General features: G+C 37.7%; 1 protein-coding gene and 1 pseudogene across 1 annotated transcript; one reads left to right on the top strand and one right to left on the bottom strand.

The window, feature by feature from the left end:
* Window positions 1–5323: 5323 nt before the first annotated feature.
* On the top strand, window positions 5324–5984 carry RpS27 (ribosomal protein S27). The gene has a single exon (XM_065233892.1). The coding sequence runs from the start codon at window positions 5477–5479 to the stop codon at window positions 5729–5731; it is 255 nt and encodes an 84-aa protein (XP_065089964.1). The 5' UTR covers window positions 5324–5476; the 3' UTR covers window positions 5732–5984.
* A 10133-nt stretch (window positions 5985–16117) lies between these two features.
* On the bottom strand, window positions 16118–19382 carry LOC135711136 (probable pre-mRNA-splicing factor ATP-dependent RNA helicase mog-4; annotated as a pseudogene).
* Between the last annotated feature and the right edge of the window lie 4509 nt (window positions 19383–23891).

Below are 23891 nucleotides of genomic sequence, written 5' to 3'. Positions count from 1 at the left end.
CAACTCAGCGTTTGGGTGTGCATTCTTTTAATAAAAATTGACTGATTGAATAATTTGTCCCTGGATTTTTGCATTAAATTGATCCGAAAAACAAACAAAAGCAGAATTGCTCTTGTTAGATAATTTTTATGCCGTTGTTTATGGGTTCTTCCAGCAAGCATTTATATTTATGTTCATAGCCTTTTTTAGATGAAAAAATCTGAATAATTCAGTGCCAACATTTCATTTCGGTGAATCTGCTTTTGTAAATAATGACTTTAAGCGTCTATTTCTCGCAAATTAAAGCAAACTGCTGCAAATTAACGATTTCAGCTGGAAAAGCTACATGATGATCAATCCAAGTAACCATAGATACACAGGAGTGGAACTTCGGATCAGAAAAAGGCTCCATCTGTCATTTGCGAACACTATTTCACCTAGCGGTAGAAGGCATCTTCTGCCTGCAGTTAAGATAGGCAGCATGCTATGATAGTGTGAGTGCACATAGAAAGCCCGTGTTGAACGCTACCACAACACATTGCTTGTTCCACTTTACATTATGAAATTAGTTCAAAATTATTTAACTGACAGAACTCTGCAGGTAAATTATCAAAATTCCACATCTAATCGACTACCTGTTAGAGCAGGAGTTCCTCAGGGTAGCATTCTTGGGCCTATATTGTATAACATTTTCACTTCGGACCTCCCTGATTTGCCTCAGGGTTGCCACAAATCTTTGTTCGCTGATGACACAGGCATTTCCGCTAAAGGAAGAAGTCTCCGTGTTATTTGCAGCAGACTTCAGAAAAGTTTAGATATTTTCTCTTCTTATTTACAAAAATGGAAGATTTCTCCCAACGCTTCCAAAACTCAACTTATAATATTTCCACACAAGCCTAGAGCTTCGTTTTTGAAACCTAGTAGTAGTCACATAGTCACTATGAACGGAGTTCCAATTTCCTGGTCAACCCAAGTGAAATATCTTGGATTAATACTTGACCATAAATTAACTTTTAAAGATCACATTGAGGGCATTCAAGCCAAATGTAACAAATATATAAAATGTTTGTATCCTCTTATAAACAGGAAATCCAAACTTTGCCTGACGAATAAACTTCTAATATTTAAACAAGTTTTTAGACCGGCCATGCTTTACGCTGTGCCAATATGGTCTTGTTGTTGCACTACCAGGAAAAAAGCACTTCAAAGGATTCAGAACAAAATTCTGAAGATGATTTTGAAGTTGCCTCCCTGGTACAGTACTACCGAAGTACATAGAATTTCGAATGTTGAGACTTTAGCACAAATGTCCAACAAAATAATTAATAATTTCCGGCAAAAATCGTTACACTCCTCAATTGCAACGATTAATTCCCTTTATACTTAGATAAGATTTAGTTTTAGTTATTTAGTTTTAAGCTATCAATTGTTATACTGACATGCAGGTTTAAAAAACCTGTTTAAAATACTGAATTGCCAAAACAGGAACAATGTAAAAATACTTAGATATATATCATAACAATTAAGGCTGGTAAGTTACTGTAGTAACTGGAGCACCTAGGTTAAAAATGAAATGTAATTTATTTTGAATTTGGAATAAATAAAGAGTTAAAAAAAAAAACACATTGCTTGTTGAGCAGAAAAACGAACTACTTTTTGATTTATTGATTTGTTTGCACCTCCCCTTCTGTTCTGTGACAGATAAACATGTTATTTTAATTGTAAACCAATATAAAGAAATTTGAGCATTTTTGTTTGATATCAAAACGATTGTTTAGAATATAAAATGAAATATGATGTAATTTTGTTAAAAATCTTCGTTATCAATTTCAAAATATTGTCTTTTTCTATTCAAAATAGCACTTATCGTTTTAATTATATCTCAAGTTCAATCCAAAGGTTTGTTTTGAAATGACTTAAATTCTTGCGTCACTTTTGAAAATTTCCTAATTAACAAATGTAAATAAATCGAGTCAAGTGATACAAACTATTGTTCTTCTATCATTGTATGTGATGCAAAAATACCCATAAAAATATTCTTTCATTTATTTAATATAATCATAGGTAAAAAATTGTCCAATGTACAGGTTGAAATGATAGGTATACCGAACGTAAATAATCATTTAAGAGTGCTCCAACAGCTTTTAAAACTTTTAATCAAATGGCAATACAACTACATTCTTGTTCAACTCTGGAAGCTATTATTCAACGTTTGATCAACTCAGGTGTTTTATAAGAGCTCTCAATTGTTTGTTGGGTACATGATTGTTACTTCGGTCATTCGGACTGCCTGACATGATTGGTGCACATTTTCTAAAGGCGGGGCCAATCTAGAGTTAAGTGCTCAACTCTGAAATCTGTGAAAGGGAATCTAGTATGATGTAGAAGAAAACGTCCAATGTAACACTCATAGATTATGTCATTGTGAAAAATCGTCCAATGTAACATGTCCGATGTACAACTTGACTAGTCAAATCGTCCTTTGTGGTTTTTTTTTCTATATTGTAGCTTGAAATTGAAAGCAAAATTGTGATTTTACCGTTTCTACTGAATTTTCAACGATATTATTCACGGACTACATTAAAAATAGTATTGTAAAATGTATTGTCTCTAAACAGTTAAAATAATAATCTGTCGAACTTCAACTTCAATTTTCAAAATGGTGGATATGTTACATTGGTCTACATGGAGGCCAAAGACTAGAAGGTCCCGAAATAACGTGCTCAACTTTTTGGCTCAGCTCTGGTACTCTCTTCGGTCCCAAGCTAATCGATTGACCCCTCGAAACATAGGAAAAACCAATAACCCCTCCTTTTATCTGTCAAACTTTCATAGCGAATCAAAACAAAAATTGCGTAGTAATAGAATTTCGACTAGAATAGGGTACGTTAATCGTTTGCTTGGGACCAATAGGCTACTAAAATGGTGAGCCAATTTAAAATCGTTAGTTTCGTATTGATTGTTGGTATAACCATAGAGGTAACTCTAAGACTAGAAGGTCGCGAAGAAACGTGTTCAAATTTTTGGCTCACCTCTGGTACTTTCTTCGGTCCCAAGCTAATCGATTCATCCCTCGAAACATAGGAAAATCCACTAACCCCTCATTTTATCTGTCAAACTTTCATAGCGAATCAAAACAAACATTGTGTAGTACTAGAATGTTGATTAGAATGGTGTACGTTAATCATTTGCTTGGGACTAATTGGCTACTCAAGTAGTGAGCCAATTTAAAATCGTTAGTTTCGTATTGATTGTTGGTATAACTTATAAATACCACAATGTATTAAATAAAGCGAAGAAATGTTTTTAATCTAAACTTACTAAAATATTGTCAGTAATGAATGCAATACTTGTAGTTCACTGGCTGTGGGAACAATAATGTTTATTTACTTTGCTTGTTTGGTACACTCAAAAATATGACTAATCTAAAATAGATTAAAATTTAATCTTTATTTTATTTAGCTTTGTTTATTCATAGCTTTGATTAAAAAGTAATCTATTCCACGTTTGTTTTATGCATGAGTATGAATAACATGTCATATTTCATGATTATGCATAAAAATTTGTTTCTCTGTTTAGCTCTTGCCAATAATCGACATAAACCGCCTCAAACAAATATTGTTTGCCATCTGAGCTTCAAGTGAAAAAAAAACTGCAGTAGGTGTTTATAAAACATTAATTAAATTAATTTATCCACAGCAAAAGATCATCGAAGGTATTAGGTACGAGTTTTTTTTTTATAGAACATTGGTCATTCATCATTGCTTTGGAGTGAATCACTGTCGCTGTGAGATTCCATGCTTTTGCCGCTGATCATGGGGATATCAAGAACAAAAAAGAGTTCCGGTGCGGGAATCGAGAAAGGTGAGAATATTCTGTGGTAAGGTGGTGAGTCTGATTCAACATGTTTAATTATTATCAGGTATTTTTGGACTTCTATCGACATCCACCAGCTGCGATCATACTGGAGGGAACCGAATTGCCGTCGCCACAAAATCGATGAAGCGAAAAATACTGAACCGGATGATCTGTGTAAAATAAAAACGTATCTTCATACGGTTCTCTCTCTCCATTTTTTTGTTTATGTTTTTCAATCATAACAAACCACATGAAACTGAAAAATAATCGGATCTGGCGAATAATCGCATAATATACATATGAGGAATACCTCAATTTTATACTATCCAATGTATTAGCCAGTTTTATACTAAGTTAGTATATTCTCTCTCTTTATACCAAGCTATGCGTCAGTAAGGAGAGTTACGATTTAGCGTAACTTTTAATCTATTTAGATTTGAAAATCCTTTGAGTGTAGATTTTAATATTTTTTGAGTGTAAATTGGGTTCTTTAGGGGTATTGAGGTAATTGGGTTGTTTAACTTCGAAAAATATACCGATTTTTGTACATTATCTGATAGAGCTTTGTTTTCTGAGCACAACGATATTTTTAACGATCCCGTAGACATTTCTCTCGTTTTTTAAATCAAGATTTAATTTTTTAATCGTTGACACTAAATCTATTCGTTGACAGGTCGCTCCCATACAAAGTCCCACCAAGGGGCGCTAAGATGGTGATTTTTGCTAATGTAATCGTACTTATTTAAAATAGTTCCAGTGTACCAAAATTGATGAAATTTTGGATTTCGGATCCATTTTTAATGAAGATAACAAATATGTATTTATCTCAACATCCCTAAACAACCCAATTGCTAGGGTAATTGCATATTCGTAATCTGCATTACAATGGAATCGAAATCCAAAATTTCATCAATTTTGGAGCACTGGAACTATTTTAAATAAGTGTGATTACATTAGCAAAAATCACCATCTTAGCACCCCTCGATGGTACTTCGTATGGGAACGAGCTGTCAGTTTGTTAGCTTTGTGAAGTGATTATTTTGCTATAAATCTTGATTTGAAAATTGAGATGGAAGTAAGTGGGATCGAAAAAAATATCGTTGTGCTCAGAAAACGACGCCCTTTCAGATGATGTATGAAAACCGACATATTTTTCAAAATTAAAGAACCCAATTACACACGCATGCCACCACCTCGGCCACCACAGAAGTCCCTCGATCGATTCGAACTTTGTGACAGATCAGCGTTACGCTGTCAAAACAAACTGTCAATTTCGCTCGAACTCACCTCGGAATGCTAAACTTTGCTCCCAAACGTCACACGTTTTGCGTCAGTGTGCATGCAATTCGATGGATGTTTTTGCTAGTGTACGTGAAATCGCTAACCCTGCCAGAACGGAAAGGCACTACCTTCAAATACCAGCCCTCACTAGCCAGAGCGAGACGACCCGCTGCGCGCCACGTAAACTAACCTGAGAAAAAGTAACCCTCGACTCGGCCTTAGTCCCGGATTATACGTCGTACAGTGTAGTACGTACAGCTTGCGAAAGCTCGTATAACCATTATTAAAGTTGAGTGAATTTTTCCTCAATCCTTCAAAACACGTGTTTCGCTGAAAGTGTAGAAAACAAGTAATCAGAATGCCGCTCGCCAAGGATTTCCTGCACCCGCTTCCGGCCGAGGAGAAGCGCAAGCACAAGCTGAAGCGCCTGGTGCCACATCCTAACTCTTACTTCATGGACGTCAAGTGCCCCGGATGCTACAAAATTACGACCGTCTTCAGCCATGCCCAGAGCGTCGTAGTATGCACCGGTTGTTCGACAATCCTGTGCCAGCCCACCGGTGGCAAGGCCCGACTCACGGAGGGATGCTCGTTCCGCAAGAAGCCCTATTAAATTTAAGGTGCCGAAGATCTGGAATCTACCGCTATTCCTTCGATTTCTGCTAGAGGATTAAGTTACTGTCAGTGCGGGGGAATTATGGCCGCAGTTTTCGCGTTCGGCTGAGAACAACGGCGAATCTGTCGCTAAGTGCAGTGCATAACGTGATTTAATTATTTGTTGATTTTTTAGTAGGATATTGTACCCGGAATCGTTGAGATCGAAAGAATAAAGGAAGATTTTGGAAAATCGGAAGGAGCTACAGAAACGTTTTGTGCTGCATTTGAGGTTATGTGCGTCATATCACAATCCATCCAATGGGGACCCCACTGCCACTGCTGGCGGAAGGAGCAGAGAGGGCGTTCCGTTTCGTCAATGTGTGTCGGTCGGCGACCAGTGTATGTGTCTGCGGAGGGTGATGGTAGTGTTGTGCATCGATTTCGAGTTTTTGTTTGGGTGGATGGATGCAGTTGGAAGCGCTGGTCGGTGATTTTCCAAGATAAATAATACGTGTTTCGATATGGAACACATTTCACAACATTGTATTTACTCGGCTGTTCTTGTGTTTTCATGTCCAATCGGGATCGAACATGAGAAAAATATTGATTTGCAGAGAGAAAAGAATGTTTATAAGCTGCAATTACGGTTTATTGACTTTAAGGGATAAGTCGGAGAACAATTTCAAATCGTTTAGATGTATTTTTATTAAAATATGAACCAGGCAACGAATCTCCTCTTAGCGATTTTCTTAGTAAGGCTTTTGTGAATTTTTATAAAACATGACCTAAGAAAACAAACTTGAAAATAACTATATTTTAACTATTTAACATGCTTCTCGTTGTTCAATAGCCAAAATTTGAATAATTTTCAATTTAGACATTTCAAATACCAAATTACCATTATTGCCTAGCAGTGTTCAGTATTTTGTTTCAGGACCGATTTCTCTACCTGCTGCTAAATCTTAAACTATATTTACCCCTATGGCCAAACCTGCTATAAAACTTAAGGACAAGTGGTGTAATCCTTCAATTTCGCATTTTCAGAAGCACTAATCCAAAAATCTAGAAGTTGTGCAGTTCTGAAAATAAACTTGGTGCATGCTTCACTGTTTCCAATTTGCCTGTGTAAAATATAATTTCTTAAAACATGAACTAGAACTCCAATGATGCATTAATAACCTGCCAAGAAAAAATAAATAGCGCGAGGATATCAAATGCCAGCTTTAAGGATGAATTCAAGAAGGAGTTAATTAAATACAATCCAAAGAACAGAGTTCTGACTCATAAATACAGAAAAAGCAGCAGACAAGGCCATAAGACTCTAAAGCCTAAAAAAGTTTAAATGACAATTAAAGGCCAACAGGTAAAATTTGAGACCTATCATGATAGCTTCACCATCAAAATTTTTCAATTTTCGCTTTCAGTGTTGGGGTATTCAAACCGATTTTTGCAACCATCTGATTTGCACGAACAGTAACATATGACCAGTGAAGAGTCTCACAATTCGCAGAACCGATAGCTCTAGCTTCTCTAATTAGCAGGGCATCCACTACCGGTAAAAACTGGGATCTTCAGAGAATTTCTTTTTGTCGGGAAAAACCTAAAATTCCCAGGGAGCTTTGAAATTCTCGCATCGTAGCATCAAGCAATTCTTCAAAATTAGAATAGAATATGGGTTGAAGTAGGTACGCCGAGGAACCTTCTAAAGAGTTTCAAATCATTTTAAAATACAATCAACTTTATTTACTTTATTTTATTTTTGCATATACTTTTTGTTACAGTCTATTAGCTTACGATACAAGATATTCAATATTCGTTTGGAAGCTACGCATGTCCACACGGCGAATGAGAACGACCCAAATTTGAGTTTACTGCCGTTGTACGGATAAGAGTCCCACGGTGCATAAGGATTGCATAGAACATGGGACAGTTATGCGTATAACGGCAGTTTAGTTCACTTATATTCGCCAAAAGTGCAGGAACTTAGCGATGAATAAATTTGCCTCGTGTTTTCCCAGGATTTTCCAGGGAAAAATACCCGAATTTGAGAAAAGTAAAGATTGGATTCACTCAGTCTATTGGTACTACTCCGAGACTGAATAAAATTTTCGTCAATTTCCTCATTTTCCGGCAGATTTTTTAGGTTTTCCACAGGAAACCACGAGACGAATTTTACTCATCGCTGAGATCCTGCACTTTTGGCGATTATGAGTGAACTAAACTCAAATTTGGGTCGTTCTCATTCGCCGTGCATAGGCCTAATAGAATGATAGGTAGAAAAAAGTGTATCCTGAAGAATAGCTGCGTGAAATACTGTTGTGAGAATATCTTGTTGATACCATGATTAATACTTGTAGAATGCTTTAAAACCTCCATAAAACTTCCATTGTTCCTTGGGTGTAGTCACGTTTTGTTTGCATTTAATATGTTTTATGTTTTCCTGTAATTATCGTAAATAATAGTTATTCAATAATAGATAATTCAGCCATACATAGGAGTAAACTCGATCATTCGGGTAAGACCCTTCATTTTTGTTTGTTTACATTTTATTTTAAACAGGATTGGAATTAAAATTGAGGATCTCGGTTAGCTTGACGGCTACCGCTTTTGCTTACTGAGTAGAAGATCGTGGGTTTATCCCCAAGCTCCTCCAAAACAAAACAATTACTCTGGTCGCATCGCCTCTTTAAGCGAATCCTGACCCATCTCCTATCCAACTCCGTAGTCGGTGAGTCACTGTCCTCCCGATAAGTAGATGTTACATCAACAATATCCTTCCTTTCCCCGTAACGGAGAAGATGGACGTGGCCGGCAATGGTAATTGTCATGCTTTTCTTATTCTGAATTCTGATTAGAGAGCTATTCATTCACAAATACTTTCCCTAATCAATTAGAATAAGAAAGTTAAAGTAGATACGTGACAGTTGCCAGTATGCGAGCAAAGTAAAACATCAAAATGACAGCAAATTGAAATCAAGTTTTGATATCAACATCAAACTGAAATCCTAATTTGATTTCAGTTTATGCAATTGACAAATTTTGTTATCATTTTGCTGTACATTTGCTCTTCAAAAATATTTTGTTGCGGGTTTGTTTTCATTGCCTTAGCATAACATCAAATTGAATACTTGTTTTGTTATCAACAGGAAAAATTGATATCAAATTGAGTTTTCAGTTTGCTCTCACTGATAGCAGAAATAGTTTTCAATGTGATGTCACACGAAGAATTTTTTGCTCTCAATTTTGATATTTTAACCGTTAAAACGACCAAAACGACAGCAACCTGAGTAATCATTATCAGCAAAATCACAACATCAAATTTAGATTTCAATTTGATCTCAGACTTTGCTCGGGCAACCATTGAACATACTAATTTTGGAATGGATTTATGGATTTATCATCAACATACATTCTGAAACAAGAATTGTTTTTTTTTATGGTGCTAAAGCATGGTTAATGTCTACAAATTTCACACATTTACATTTTTTTTTAACTTTGGACCTAATAGAAGATTTGGACAAATTTTGAAGAATCTTGAACGAAAATAAATATTCAAGACGTCGGACATTGAATATTTCCCAAGAACACAGAATTTAAAAAATAACGCAAATTTTTACAGCTTATGCACTATTATGAATGAATTTGATGTGCGTTCTTCAAGGATTCAAGGAATAATTTCAAGAGAAGAATTTTTAGGAAAACTTGGTTCATGGGTTCATGGCTTAGCAACATATTTCCCGTGAACACGGAGTCAGATGTCAGTAGTGTGCTTTGGTCAGAATTCTGACAAGGATTCCAAGGGGAGTCCTGAGAATTCCACGAAATTTATAAGGAATGGTACTTGTGAGTATAATGCCAAGAGGACAAGGAAAATCGAAACGGATTGTTTTTAATGTTTTAGTAAATATCTCGTGATGTAGGTACCGTAAAACGGGGTAACATTGATAGTTTTTAAAGTATATTCTAAATATTTTTTACAGCAATGAATGTTTTTCAAATTTTAAATTTTTAATACAAGTACTGAGAATCCAAGAGTTAATTCGTTAGTAATATGTTGAACGAAAATTAAAGCATTTGCACTATTTTTTTAGTTTTGTGACCGAACTTCAGTATTTTGATTTGGGGTTACTTTGATAATGCTCGATGAATGTAGATAAAAATGAGTGAAACTCAAACAATTTAGTTCTTTAAATATGAAACTTTGAATGAGTAGGGGAAATGCAGGTAATGTCGGCCTAAGTGTCCCTAATTCAGGCCCATACATTAATTCAGCAATCGACTAAATTTTAAATAGCAACCAAAAATATCCATTAGTAACGTCCCAATAACGCGTTCATCTAGATAAAATTGGTAAATAGCAGATTTTTAGCGATAGGCCCAATCTTAGATCCATAGGCCAACATTAGAGACATGTCCCCTATATAGAAAACTTCATAAGCAATAAGAAAAGAACATTGAATTTGTGATGGCTGTATCGGAAATACATTTCATACGTGATGGATTTCAAAAAGGTGAAAAACACGAAAATGGTTTGTCGCGCACGGACAGAACTTCCCTACGTTGTGTATTACGGATGGTTAGAAATAATAAAACACGATCGAATTACTGACCTTCCTGCCATGGCAGAGGTAGAACTACTATTATTTATTGATAATGTATAGGACACAATACAACACACAGCTGGTAGGGTAGTACCACACGTAGTGGACGTTTGCACAAACATACTCCCCCCCCGAAACCAACGGTTTTATTTCACACAAGACATAGACAACTACAACTATTCTATACATGTGGTGAATCGATTGCCGGTCACAATAGTCGTATCGTATCGATGAATCAGTGCTGTAGCGCATGCAAGATGGGTTGAAATGGTTTCTGCTGTTATCATTCTGTTGTAGATCCGATGTATTGTTCTCCCGTACAATAAGCTGATAGCACTATAAATAGTGATCACGAAAACTACGCGAGAATCTGGTAAACGCACGTTTGTTGCACTCTTTTATGACTCCTAAATAATCATTGTACAGCAAGCGGTGAAAAGCGTTTATAGCACTTTTCAATGACTCCTTAACAACCGGATAGAAGCGACTTTTATACAACGTTTATAGATACATATTTAAACTCAAGCTTTATTGTTTTGGTGAAAGCTCTAATACAACGTTTGTAGACACCTCCTAACAGCTGCTTCGAAATGTTTTAGAGAGTGAACCTGAGAGGCGTTTGTTACACTCTTTTATGACTCCTAAATAATCACTATACAGCAAGCGGTGAAAAGCGTTTATAGCACTTTTTAATGACTCCTTAATAACCGTTGTGTAAGTACTCACAATATTCACAGATTAAAATTAGTTTAACAATTGTCGTGGTACGCCAAAATAATTGCTTGTACAGTTTTTATTAATTTAATTTATTTGTGCACATTGAAAAAATATGTAATTATGCCATAATTCACATTCTGTGTTCATGGAGGAAGTAGTAAAACAAGCATCTGTTTAATCTTTGATTGATATTCTTTCAATTAATCTCTCTAATCATTAATTGAGAGAATTTATCTAGAAATGTTATCGTTGATTATATGATATATGTCTTAAATTAATGTTTGCATTTATTAATAACACCTATATATAATTTACCTCTACTCCACCGAGGGTTTCTCGAAGCAAGATTCGAACTCATGATCCCGGATTGCCAGCCGCTTCTGTTTCCATCTGCTCTGTTCTTGAATACATATTTTGATCATATGAGAGAAGTATATCAAGCTCATCTTGAGTGACTTCTCTTGCAGTCGAATAATCATTGCCTTAGGCCGTTCGCAATGCTGTTGTATTTTATAAGGACTGTTTCAATTTGAAACTAGAACAGAAACGCACCTCTCGCAATGCTGAGTTGCAGTTTCATTATTCGAGCACTATTTTGCACCAGATTTGCAACTGCTCGACTATTCTGTTTTATTTCTGAGCGAGTTTGAAACACGAATGGAACTCTGTTTCAAATTTCTTTGGATTTATTTAAAGATGTTTCGAAGAGCTTCACAAAAAAAAAACGGAGAACTTCATAGAGAATAGTAAAGTTTATGGAACATGATGATTACAAACATCTTTTAGAACTGTGCGTTGCGCTGATCGTGTTGTAGTTTTATTTTTGACAGTTTCAAATTATAGAATTGTCGCGTAGTTTAAAACAATTTTGAAACTCAGCATTGCGAACGGCCTTAGGCCGTTCGCAATGCTGTTGTATTTTATAAGGACTGTTTCAATTTGAAACTAGAACAGAAACGCACCTCTCGCAATGCTGAGTTGCAGTTTCATTATTCGAGCACTATTTTGCACCAGATTTGCAACTGCTCGACTATTCTGTTTTATTTCTGAGCGAGTTTGAAACACGAATGGAACTCTGTTTCAAATTTCTTTGGATTTATTTAAAGATGTTTCGAAGAGCTTCACAAAAAAAAAACGGAGAACTTCATAGAGAATAGTAAAGTTTATGGAACATGATGATTACAAACATCTTTTAGAACTGTGCGTTGCGCTGATCGTGTTGTAGTTTTATTTTTGACAGTTTCAAATTATAGAATTGTCGCGTAGTTTAAAACAATTTTGAAACTCAGCATTGCGAACGGCCTTATAGATCAATGCACGGTCCCTAACCTCACTTTTTGCTCCCTATCATTTTGCTTCTGAGTAAAAGAGATAGCAACGAATGGGAGCCAAAACAAACCACCCAAAACTGTCAAAACTTACGGGTGAGAGAAGAGTGCGGCAAATCTTCGTGAACTGATCAATGGTTATATAAACATGCACGGAAATAGAAAACTACCCAAATTTGAGTTCTTTTCACTCAACTTCGAACTTCCGTGCAAGAAGGTATTTTTGGGTAAACACTAAAATACCCAATTTTGGGTAAATAGCCCAATATGACCCAATGGGTAAATTTTAACGCCAGAAAATAACCTACCATTGGGTTAAAATTACTCAACAGGCAGAACTGCTTTGGTGGAACTTTTGATGAGGGAAAAGATAATTAATAATAGGATAGTGTGATATGTAAATGGTAATAAAACCGTGCCAGGAAACGATCTTTTATTGTTTTATTCAAAACACAAACGTAGCAACACGTCGATTAACGATGACTGCTTCGGATCCTGTTATCCACCGATGTCAGTACATACACGACCCAACGAATTTGCCAGCAAACTCGCCTGTAATCGATGCTGGAATGGCGGGATGAAAACCTAAAAGCAAATACATTAATTTAGTTATCAAAGTTTATGAGAAATAAAAGTTCACGCTTTAATTACCAGGAATTCCTTCCGAGCACAGAATCCAAATTCGGAAAAGTCGTAATTGTAGCGGGTTGCTAGCCAGGCTCCAATTATTCAGATCCTAACTGATTTCTCGCAACTCGCGCACTGAATCCGTGAATTAAAGACATATTTAACTAAAGAAAATTTACATTCGAAAGTGTAGAACAACGCAGACATTGGTTTTCGTACGAAATGCAAATTAGAAATGGCGTCACTGAAGCCAAATCGACAGGGATTTTTTTTACCCATCTTTGGGTTATTTTTACTCAACGACAACTTCAAAGTTACTCAGCGTTGAGTAAATTGAAGTCGATTTTGCGGTTATGATTTATAAACTAAATTAAATGGTGAATTTGTCTGAAAAAATTACGTTGCTGTTAATAATAAGTCAAATTATGAAAATATATCGTGATAATCAAACATTTAATTGAAATAATGATACAATATACAAAATTTACAAGTTTTTTTCTACCTAACTTTAGGTAATCTACACATTACTTATCCGTTGGGTAAAAATGAATCAACGCGTCATTTGATTTTTACCCAACTTGATACTTTAACGGATGTACTTATTTTTGGGTTCTTTTAACCTAAATTTTGGGTAGTTTTTTATTTCTGTGTGCCTATCACTTGTGCTATTTTTAGCTACAAAATTGTGGTTGGTCGAACGTAAACAATCATTTAAGAGTGCTCCAAGCAGCTTTTGAAGCTTCTAACCAAAAAGGCAATACAACTACATTCTTGTACAACTGTGGAAGCTATTATTCAACGTTTGATCAACTCAGGTGTTGTACAAGAGCTCTCAATGGTTTGTTTTGATGCGTTTATTTCACGTTCTATATAGCTCTTGTCAATCAGTTTAACAAAGGTGCTATAAAAGTTATCGTAGGTCTTATAAAGCATATAGTTAAACCGAACGTAAACAATCATTTAAGAGTGCTCCAACAGCTCTTAAAACTTTTAATCAAATGGCAATACAACTACATTGTTGTTCAACTCTGGAAGCTATTATTCAACGTTTGATCAACTCAGGTGTTTTATAAGAGCTCTCAATTGTTTGTTGGGTAGTCATGCGTGCTTAAATTTGTAATAATAACGTGTGATTAAAATTTATCTATTCAAAAATAAATTTTATTCTTTAGGAATATTAATATATAATCAAAAATGATTAAACTTAGACAAAAAAAAAAGATTAAAATTCAATCAAAAATGATTAAAATTTAATCGCAAATGCAAAAAAAAAAAATATTCAAATAAGATAACTTTCAATTTAATCAACCATGATTAAACCACCGACAAACCGACATGACACTTAGTTCTGACTTATATCCGAAAATCATAAACGGCTGATTTAATTGTGCAGTGATCCGAACTTTTTTATCTAGATAAAAATAATTTGTCCAGAATAGATCAGACACGAACCAATTCATAACTTTCGGATGCGGGTTCACGGCTTAGCTAAATATTTCCCGTGAACACGGAGTCAGATGTCAGTAGTGTGCTTTGGTCAGAAATTTAATTGATTTTGCTATGGTCATTCATGTCGGTTTGTCGGTGATTAAACCACAATTAAACTGGGTTTAATATCAGCTGATTATTTTTTAGCAATAGATAATCAATTTGTTGTTGTTGTTTGTTGAATTTATCAATGTTGATATTGGTGGATTTTTATCCGTTAGGAACTTGACCGTGTTACCACAGACAACAGACATAAAACTCACAAGTTGTACATCGAACTAAATGCTTGGTGCTACGATACCTTCTGCACAGCAAAAAAAAGTGATATGCCTCAACGTAATACCACAAACGAAGTGACAGACGGAGCGGCTCGAAAACTTTGGTGACTAACCTGCTATTGCAATTTTTCAGTGTACCACATGGAAACACCACTACTACTGGATTGTACCACATGGCAACACTACTACCACAAACGAAGTTACAGACGACTTTCTCCGAAGAAATTAATTAAAATAAGGTGGTTCTCTGTAATAGAATTTTAGACCACTTTCCGCCGCTCACCGCCAGGTTCGCTAGTATTTTTGATTTGAATTAATTCAAGTTGGTTTTGTGTGCAATGATCTGGCAACTCGCGTTCTCACTCGCGTTGACGGGGTGCTGTTTTCTCACTCATCGAAGGAAATTTTGATTAGAGTGAGAAAGTAAGGAACAGTCAGCGCGGGAACCGTGTGCGGTACTATAGGTGCGGCAGAAAGAATGTAGTCGACTCCTTCGTTCTCACGGTGTTCTTACGCATGATCCAACGTTACGTCACACTAGATTATGCATAAGAACGTCGTGATAATGAAAGAGCAAAGTTTGTATGTTTGGGAGCCTCTCGCATTCAACTCGCATTCGTCCTCGAGTTCGTGTGGAAGCCATTCAGAGCGGAGGTGGCCAGGAGCGTGGCATTCGAAGTGGAAGCCTGTGAAATCGCTAGCCGTGAAATGGAGTACGATCACAAATGGATGGAGTTCCTCTCGAAACGCCTGATGGACCAAATCTTCGCATCGCTACCGAAAGTCATCCGTAATGGCGATCCAGTTCATTCTTATCCCGGATGTATCAATCTGTCGTTTGCATACGTTGAGGGTGAATCGCTGTTGATGGCGCTGAAAGACGTTGCCCTCTCGAGTGGGTCGGCTTGCACTTCGGCTTCGCTGGAACCGTCGTATCTGCTGCGTGCGATTGGTGCCGACGAAGATCTGGCTCACAGCTCGATTCACTTTGGCATCGGAGGGTTTACCACCATCGAGGAAATCGACTACATAGCTGAAAAGTGCATCAAGCACGTGACTCGACTCCGAGAGATGTCCCCGCTGTGGGAGATGGTCCAGGAAGGTATCGACATCAAGTCGATCCAGTGGTCGCAGCATTAGAGCGGACGGGTCGGGGCATATTTTAAAGAGAGATTTTATTTTGTATGTTCTGCTGTGTATGGTTGAATTCAGTGAGGGTTTTTTTTTTAATTGTTAATCATTGATTGTGTTATTAACACATCCACTTTTGGTAGTAAGTAGGTATTGAGACGAGAGAAAAATAATGTATAGCTTTGCTACATATGCTATTAAAGACAGCAATAAATCTTAGACAGTGAAATCATTGTGAGTATTTCATCATTCACTTGGCGAAAAAACTTCCTATCAGCGATTGTTTGAAATAGTATAAACTTTGTTAGTTCCCGTCAAGGACGGCGTTGTTACGACTACGCTAAATTCGCAAATCTGAGGTATTCGTGGACTGCCATCTCAGATTTGCTTTGGCGCGGATTAGTTCCACTTAGGGTTAATTCAACTAAGTTTCGATTCTAATTATTTGAAGACTCCAGGAAAATCTACGTTTAGAAAGACCTTCTATTATTTAATAAAGAAGTAAAGCAGTAAAGTTATTAATAGTTGGTTGGGCAAGCTAAAATATCATTTAAAAAAATGTGTTCAATGTCGATAAGCTTTCCGCAAAATCCGCACTTCAAAAGCTATAAAACCGCACAAAATTTGCGACACTTGTAACAGCCCTGCAGTTGGCTTCGGCGTGCCAGAGAATACCTAATCCACCTAACCGGACCTGAAGAAACGGAAAGGAGCGCGACTGGGATTAGACGGGCTAGCCTTATGAAGCTCTCTACTGACATACAATATAGCATGGTTGCAGCAACCTTATATTTCACCTATTTGTCCCTAAAGATCACTAATTTACACCCGACACCCTAGGTAGGATAATGTCATCGCAAATAACAACAATTCCCGTTGAATACATAGTGCGAAAAATGCTCTTGAACTACCCCAAACCGTCTCATCACAACCTACGCCTCGGTCAGCGTGGCCCGACCGATCGTTTTCGGCATCTTTTTATTGGTGGAATCCTCGAGCTCCTTCGGTTTGTAGTAATGCGGTGCCGCCTCCAGCAGCCACTTGCTTTCGATTTCAATCACCGACCGCATGTACTCCTTCGTCGTAAACACCACCTCGTGGTACAGCACCCAACGAGGCAGTTCTTCGAACAGTGCCGAATTCGGATGGATCATCACCGTCTGATTGTGCTTGGCCGTTTTGTAGTGACCCCCCCTTGGAGAGCCGAGCGACGTGATAAAAGTACCCGGCTGTAATAGCCTTCCGGATGTTGGTCGTTTCCGGCAGACTGGAAACCATTTCGATTTCGACTCGCTGCATTAACCCAACCAGCTGCTCCCGGACATCGCGAGCTCGTTTCATCGAACGGAACTGAATGAAATTTTCGTAACACCACTGAGTGCTGTAGTCCGATTCGGACCATTGGTTGTAGACCTGCAGCAAACTCAAGTGGTCCCCGTGCATGTGGTTGAAGTTCTTCCGGGCCGTATCTGTGTGGATGATTTTATCTTTCGGTCGGTAGAAGATGGCTCCATTCACCGATAGCATTGCAGCGATGGCCACCACCTCCTCGGAACATTTGTACTTTTCACTAGCAAGCAGCATTTTTGCCATCATGGGATCGACCGGAAATTCCGCCATCCGTCGTCCAAGTTTGGTCAGTTCACCGTGGTGATTCAATGCCCCTAGGGCGTAAAGTTGCTCCAATGCCAAAACCAACGTTTCATGTGGTGGAGGATCGAGGAAATCGAAATGAAGCAAATCGTTGATTCCAAGAGCTTTGAGCATTAGCACGGCATTGCCCAGGTTTATGCGCTGAATTTCCGGGACGGTGTTGTCTTCCAGCTCGTGTTTGTATGCCCAGGCTGTGTACAGACGAAAGCACTTGCCAGGGGCAACGCGCCCTGCTCGACCTGCACGTTGATTGGCAGACGCTTTCGAAATGGGCACGACCATCAGGGTCTCCATCCCGGTTCTGGAGTTAAAATTATTTTGCTTTGCAAAGCCCGGATCGATCACGTACATTATGTTATCGATGGTTAGTGATATCTCGGCGATGTTGGTGGCTTTCCGGGCGTTCGGTGGAGTTGGATCGAAAAATTTCGCCTGCATGTCCGACGGCAGATTGGCATAAATGGGAAGGATGAGTAGTTCCTTGAGTTTGGAACCCAACCGCTTGACGCGATCCTGGAGCATCTCCTGGCAGGCTTCGATTTCCTCTTGTCCTGGAACGAAAAAAAAATGTAATTTTTTAACATCGCATAGAAATAGACCCACTTACCAGTTAAAAATACAAGAATGTCTCCAAGAGGCTGAGTGGCATGAATCTGTAGAACCGACACCACACATGCATCGATATAATCTGCTTCCGGTGCTTTGGTGTAGAAGACATCAACCTAGAAGAGAAAAAGTTAGATTTTACAGCAAAACACAAAGCAAGTCAAATCTAACTACGTACCGGAAAACGACGACCAGGAATACGGAATATGTTCGCATCATCGAAGAAATCCGAAAACTTTTCCGCATCCAACGTGGCACTGGAAATCAGTAGTTTCAAATCCAACCGAAACCGCGCAATGTCCTTCACCAATCCAAACAGAATGTCCGTGTGCAACGTACGCTCGTGAGCTTCATCGATAATCATCACACTATACGAAGCTAGGTCCGGTTCCGAAAGAAACTCCCTGTGCAACGTACCATCTGTCATGTATTTAATGACAGTCCGCTCGGATGTGCAATCCTCGAAACGAATACTATAACCAACTTCGTTGCCCAACTTGACGCCCATTTCCTGTGCAACACGTGCCGCCACGGACATCGCTGCCACGCGACGAGGCTGAGTACATCCAATCTTCTTGCCGTCGTTTGTAAACCCAGCCGAGGGGCGATCAACTTCATAAATCAGGTGAATTGTAAATACACACTTCGGAAAATACATAAAAAAATACGTAAATGCGTACACACTGAAACTAAAATACCCTAATAAAAATACTCAAAAATACCTTGAAAATAATTTGTACACGAAAAATACATTTCATAATGAATTTAATACACTTAAATACAAAAATATACAAAAGTTAAAAATACATAAATACGAAAAAATACAAAATACACCTTTTCAAGTCGGGTAGATGAATCGAAAATACTCAAGTTTACAGCCCCTCGAACCCAGCTTCATAGAGATACTGTGGAATCTGTGTCGTTTTTCGCGAACCCGTTTCTCCTTCGATAATAAGAATCTGGTGTTCTTTTATAGCGGCTATGAGATCCTCCTTGAATGGAAAAACTGGAAGTGATTTCTTCGTTTCCTCAATGTCCATCTTCTTCCTTTCCGCCTCAGATACCGGTGCTTTCCGGTCCTTTTCTTTAGTTCCATCCAGTCGGAGTGCCTGGACGAAATCAATCTGATCATCCAACAGCAGTTCATACTCTTCAGCACCAGCACCACTTGCGAACCTCTTCGTTTTTTTAAAGTAAATTTCACGCACAGTCTGACGTTTGCTTACGGATTTTACCATAGGAGTAAAGAGCTATAGATTCGCCGTCAAGGCCAATAGCATCAACTATATACTTTAAGCTAGTACATATGAGTAGATAGTGTTGCCGTGAGGTACACTCGAAAATTTCAAACGTAAGTGCGTCAAATCAAATTTTGAGCCGCTCCGTCTGTCACTTCGTTTGTGCTACTACTAGATTGAACTAGCATTTTCACCAAATGTACTAGAATGTTTTGGTTCTATCTCTTTCACCCTACCTACTCAAAACTGAAATGCATGAAAAAATGACAAAATGATACGCACTCTTTGCACACTGTCAAAGAATCATTGTACACAAAATCAACTTTGTTCAAATCAAAACAAAAAAACTAATCCATCTGGTGGATGATGGCACAAGCTTCCAACAAAATTCTTTTACAGTGAACCACATTATTTAAATGGATTTCTTCGCCAGTTAGTCGTCTGTCACTTCGTTTGTGGTAATACCAACAATCAATACGAAACTAACGTTTTTAAATTGGTTCACTACTTGACTCGCCTATTGGTCCCAATTTTCAGTGTACCACATGGCAACACCACTAATACTGGATTGTACCACATGGCAACACTACTAATGGATTGTACCACATGGCAACACTAAATGTACTAGAATGTTTTGGTTCTATCTTTTTCACTCTACTCTAAACTGAAATGCATAAAAAATGACAAAATGATACACTCTTTGCACCACAAACTTCGTTTGTGGTATTACCAACAATCAATACGAAACTAACGATTATAAATTGGCTCACTACTTGACTAGCCTATTGGTCCCAAGTAAACGATTAACGTACCCTATTCTAGTCGAAATTCTACTACTACACAATGTTTGTTTTGATTCGCTATGAAAGTTTGACAGATAAAATGAGGGGTTATTGGTTTTTCTTATGTTTCAAGGGGTGAATCGATTAGCTTGGGACCGAAGATAGTACCAGAGCTGAGCCAAAATGTTGAGCACGTTTCTTCGGGACCTTCTGGTCTTAGAGTTACCTCTATGCTGCTACTACTACCACAAACGAAGTGACAGACGACTTACTGGCGAAGAAATCCATTTAAATAATGTGGTTCACTGTAATAGAATTTTCTTGGAAGCTTGTGCCATCATCCATCAGATGGGTTAGTTTTTTTGTTTTGATTTGAACAAAGTTGATTTTGTGTACAATGATTCTTTGACAGTGTGCAAAGAGTGCGTATCATTTTGTCATTTTTTTATGCATTTCAGTTTTGAGTAGAGTGAAAGAGATAGAACCAAAACATTCTAGTACATTTGGTGAAAATGCTAGTTCAATATAGTAGTAGCATAGAGGTAACTCTAAGACAAGTAGGTCCCGAAGAAACGTGCTCAACTTTTTGGCTCACCTCTGGTACTATCTTCGGTCCCAAGCTTGTCGAATCATCCATCGAAACATAGGAAAAACCAATAACCCCTCATTTTATCTGTCAAACTTTCATAGCGAATCAAAACAAACATTGCGTAGTAGTAGAATTTCGACTAGAATAGAGTACGTTAATCGTTTGCTTGGGACCAATAGGCTACTAAAGTGGTGAGCCAATTTAAAATCGTTAGTTTCGTATTGATTGTTGGTAGTAGTGTTGCCATGTGGTACAATCCAGTAGTAATGGTGTTGCCATGTGGTACACTGAAAAATTGCAATAGCAGGTTAGTCACCAAAGTTTTCGAGCCGCTCCGTCTGTCACTTCGTTTGTGCTACTACCAACAATACGATTAAATATCTATTAAAGAGAACAGACAGACCAAAATGCAGCATCATACCACAGACAAACAGACGTAACTCTTTGAAAAAGTTTTTCTTGAAAACATAGTATCTTAAAACATATGACCTCAGTAACGACATCTCTCGGGCTTCTCGCGGAAAACAAGCTTGCTCGCTAGCTCGCAAACAATATTGCATAAAAGTTCTATAGAATGTATAGAAACGTCAAAGTGATCCGATGCCAGCGCTGCGGCGAGTAGTTCGCGGAACTGGTAATATTCAAATCAACCGTTAAATCCATGAACGAAGATACACAATGAAGAGTTACGTCTGTTTGTCTGTGATCATACGGTCTACATTCTCTAATGATGTGGTCAGCTGTTAGCCAAGTGTTGCAGTGTCTGCATTTTGGTCTGTCTGTTCTCTTTAATAGATAACTATCTGATATCCATGTTTTTCCTTGTCTTACTCTAGTAAGTACTCTTTGTTCTGAGACTTTTTTCCTGTCATTGTATGGTAGTGTTGTTGGTTTGGTTTGTCTTAGAAATGATTTATTTGTGTTTAACCATTCCTCTTCATTTGTCCGTATTGTTTGTTGCTTGTACCATTTTATCGCATCTTGTGCAGGTACTTTCATAAAGTTCCCTCCCGCTTGTCCAGATAGTCGCCTCGTACGACAGGGAAGGACGGCCCGTGGATCTATTCTTATTCTACCCGGAGTCCACACGGGGAACAAAAACAACAGTGACCAAACGGGCACCATAGCCTAGGAACATCTGTGTGTTGATTTAAAATAGAGGCTCATAGAAGCAAAATTTATCAATAAAAGGGGTCCAGTGTAGAGTTTAAGCAAGTGCTGCCACTGTGATCACCACAAAAAAAAAACTTCACCCTCAAACAACACCATGATGGCGTCATGCTCGTTTGGTTACACTAACTGACAGTTCGTTTGGCTACATTATACCACAGACAAACAGACATAACACATTGAATACTTTTCAATTTAAAACATCGTTGCTAAAACACTACCGCCATCTGTTGAGCATACTGTGATGGGTAGTACGCTGAACAGATGGCGGTAGTGTGTAAACGTCAAACGCAAGGGTTATTGACTATGCGCGCCACAGGTGGCGGTATTACCATAGAGGTAACTCTAAGACCACTGGGTCCCGAAGAAAATCATTATTATTTTTGGCTCACTCAGTACCAGAACAACGGTCCCAAGCAGTCCCAAGCTATTTCACTCACCCCTGCATGTTCTGCATGAATCCACACACCCCTGATGTTATCTGTCAAACTTTCATAGCGAATCAAAACAAACATAGTGTAGTAATAGAATTTCAACTAGAATAGGGTACGTTAATCGTTTGCTTGGGACCAATAGGCTACTAAAGTGGTGAGCCAATTTAAAATCGTTAGTTTCGTATTGATTGTTGGTATTACCAACTAAAAACATTTAAATTGACCGTTAAATGCGTGTTCGATGAACAAATTGCCAGTGTTATGTCTGTTTGTCTGTGATTATACCATAGAGGTAACTCTAAGACCACTGGGTCCCGAAGAAAATCATTTTTATTTTTGGCTCACTCAGTACCAGAACAACGGTCCCAAGCAGTCCCAAGTTATTTCACTCACCCCTGCATGTTCTGCATGAATCCACACACCCCTGATGTTATCTGTCAAACTTTCATAGCGAATCAAAACAAACATAGTGTAGTAATAGAATTTCAACTAGAATAGGGTACGTTAATCGTTTGCTTGGGACCAATAGGCTACTAAAGTGGTGAGCCAATTTAAAATCGTTAGTTTCGTATTGATTGTTGATTATACTTTGCCTCTGCTTATCTATGGAATTTATAGTGTCTATAGTTGGTACACTACTTCAAAACGCATTAATTACTTTGAGTACTTTTGATTGCATTTTAACTTCTTTGTATTGCGTGCCCCTCGATCCCTGCTAAACTTTAACTAAAATGGTTATGGAACTTTACATGAACGTTTATGTGATAAAGTTTTCTTTATCACGTTATTTTCATCACGAGTAACCTTATGTATTATAACGGCGCCGGTGGTGTAGTGGTAAGCGTGATTACCTCTCACCCCAGAAGGCCTGGGTTCAATCCCAGTCGGCGCCGCCGGGATGTTCTGAGGCATAACATCTTTGATCACGCCTTCCTTCGGATGGGAAGTAAAGCCGTTGGTCCCCGGTTCATGAGTTGATGGGTCGATAGGTAGGGTCCAGGTGTGGGAGCTGCCTTCCTGGCACGTCGGTAGTATTGGTGCTCAGCACGGAAAACAAGATCGACGAAAAAAACAAACCAAAGGAAAAAAAAAAAAAAACCTTATGTATTATGGTTTTTTGAAAGTTTTTTTTTTTTTTTTTTCCTTTATTTTAGAGATTTTTAGCCTGAGGCTACCCGAAAAAAAATAACAACAAAAATACATTAAAAAACAATGTAACAATAAGACGAAAATTATTGTCTTAACAATGATTTATATTGTTACGTCTACAATAAATTTACCTTGATTTATGTTGTACAAAACAATAAATTTCATGGTAAATGGAAAATTTACAATAAAAAAGGGGGGTTGTTAAGTATCTTAACAATGAAATTTTCGTGATTTTCCCATACAATTTTTTTTCAATAACATTATATATTATTGTTATTTTACTGTTGGTTGGCGAATTTATTGATTAAAAAAATAACAGTGTACTTTAGAGTGTATGTGTTGGTTTGACAGATCTACTTTATCGACTTTAAAAATAAATCGAAAT

This window comes from Ochlerotatus camptorhynchus, unplaced genomic scaffold (assembly GCF_037179485.1).
Source record: "Ochlerotatus camptorhynchus isolate MF236.1 unplaced genomic scaffold, CSIRO-AGI_Acam_v1.1 ptg000423l, whole genome shotgun sequence".
In the NCBI taxonomy this organism is placed as follows: domain Eukaryota; kingdom Metazoa; phylum Arthropoda; class Insecta; order Diptera; family Culicidae; genus Ochlerotatus; species Ochlerotatus camptorhynchus.
Note: the sequence above shows the minus strand (reverse complement) of the source record. Positions and strands in the feature narration are given on the sequence as shown.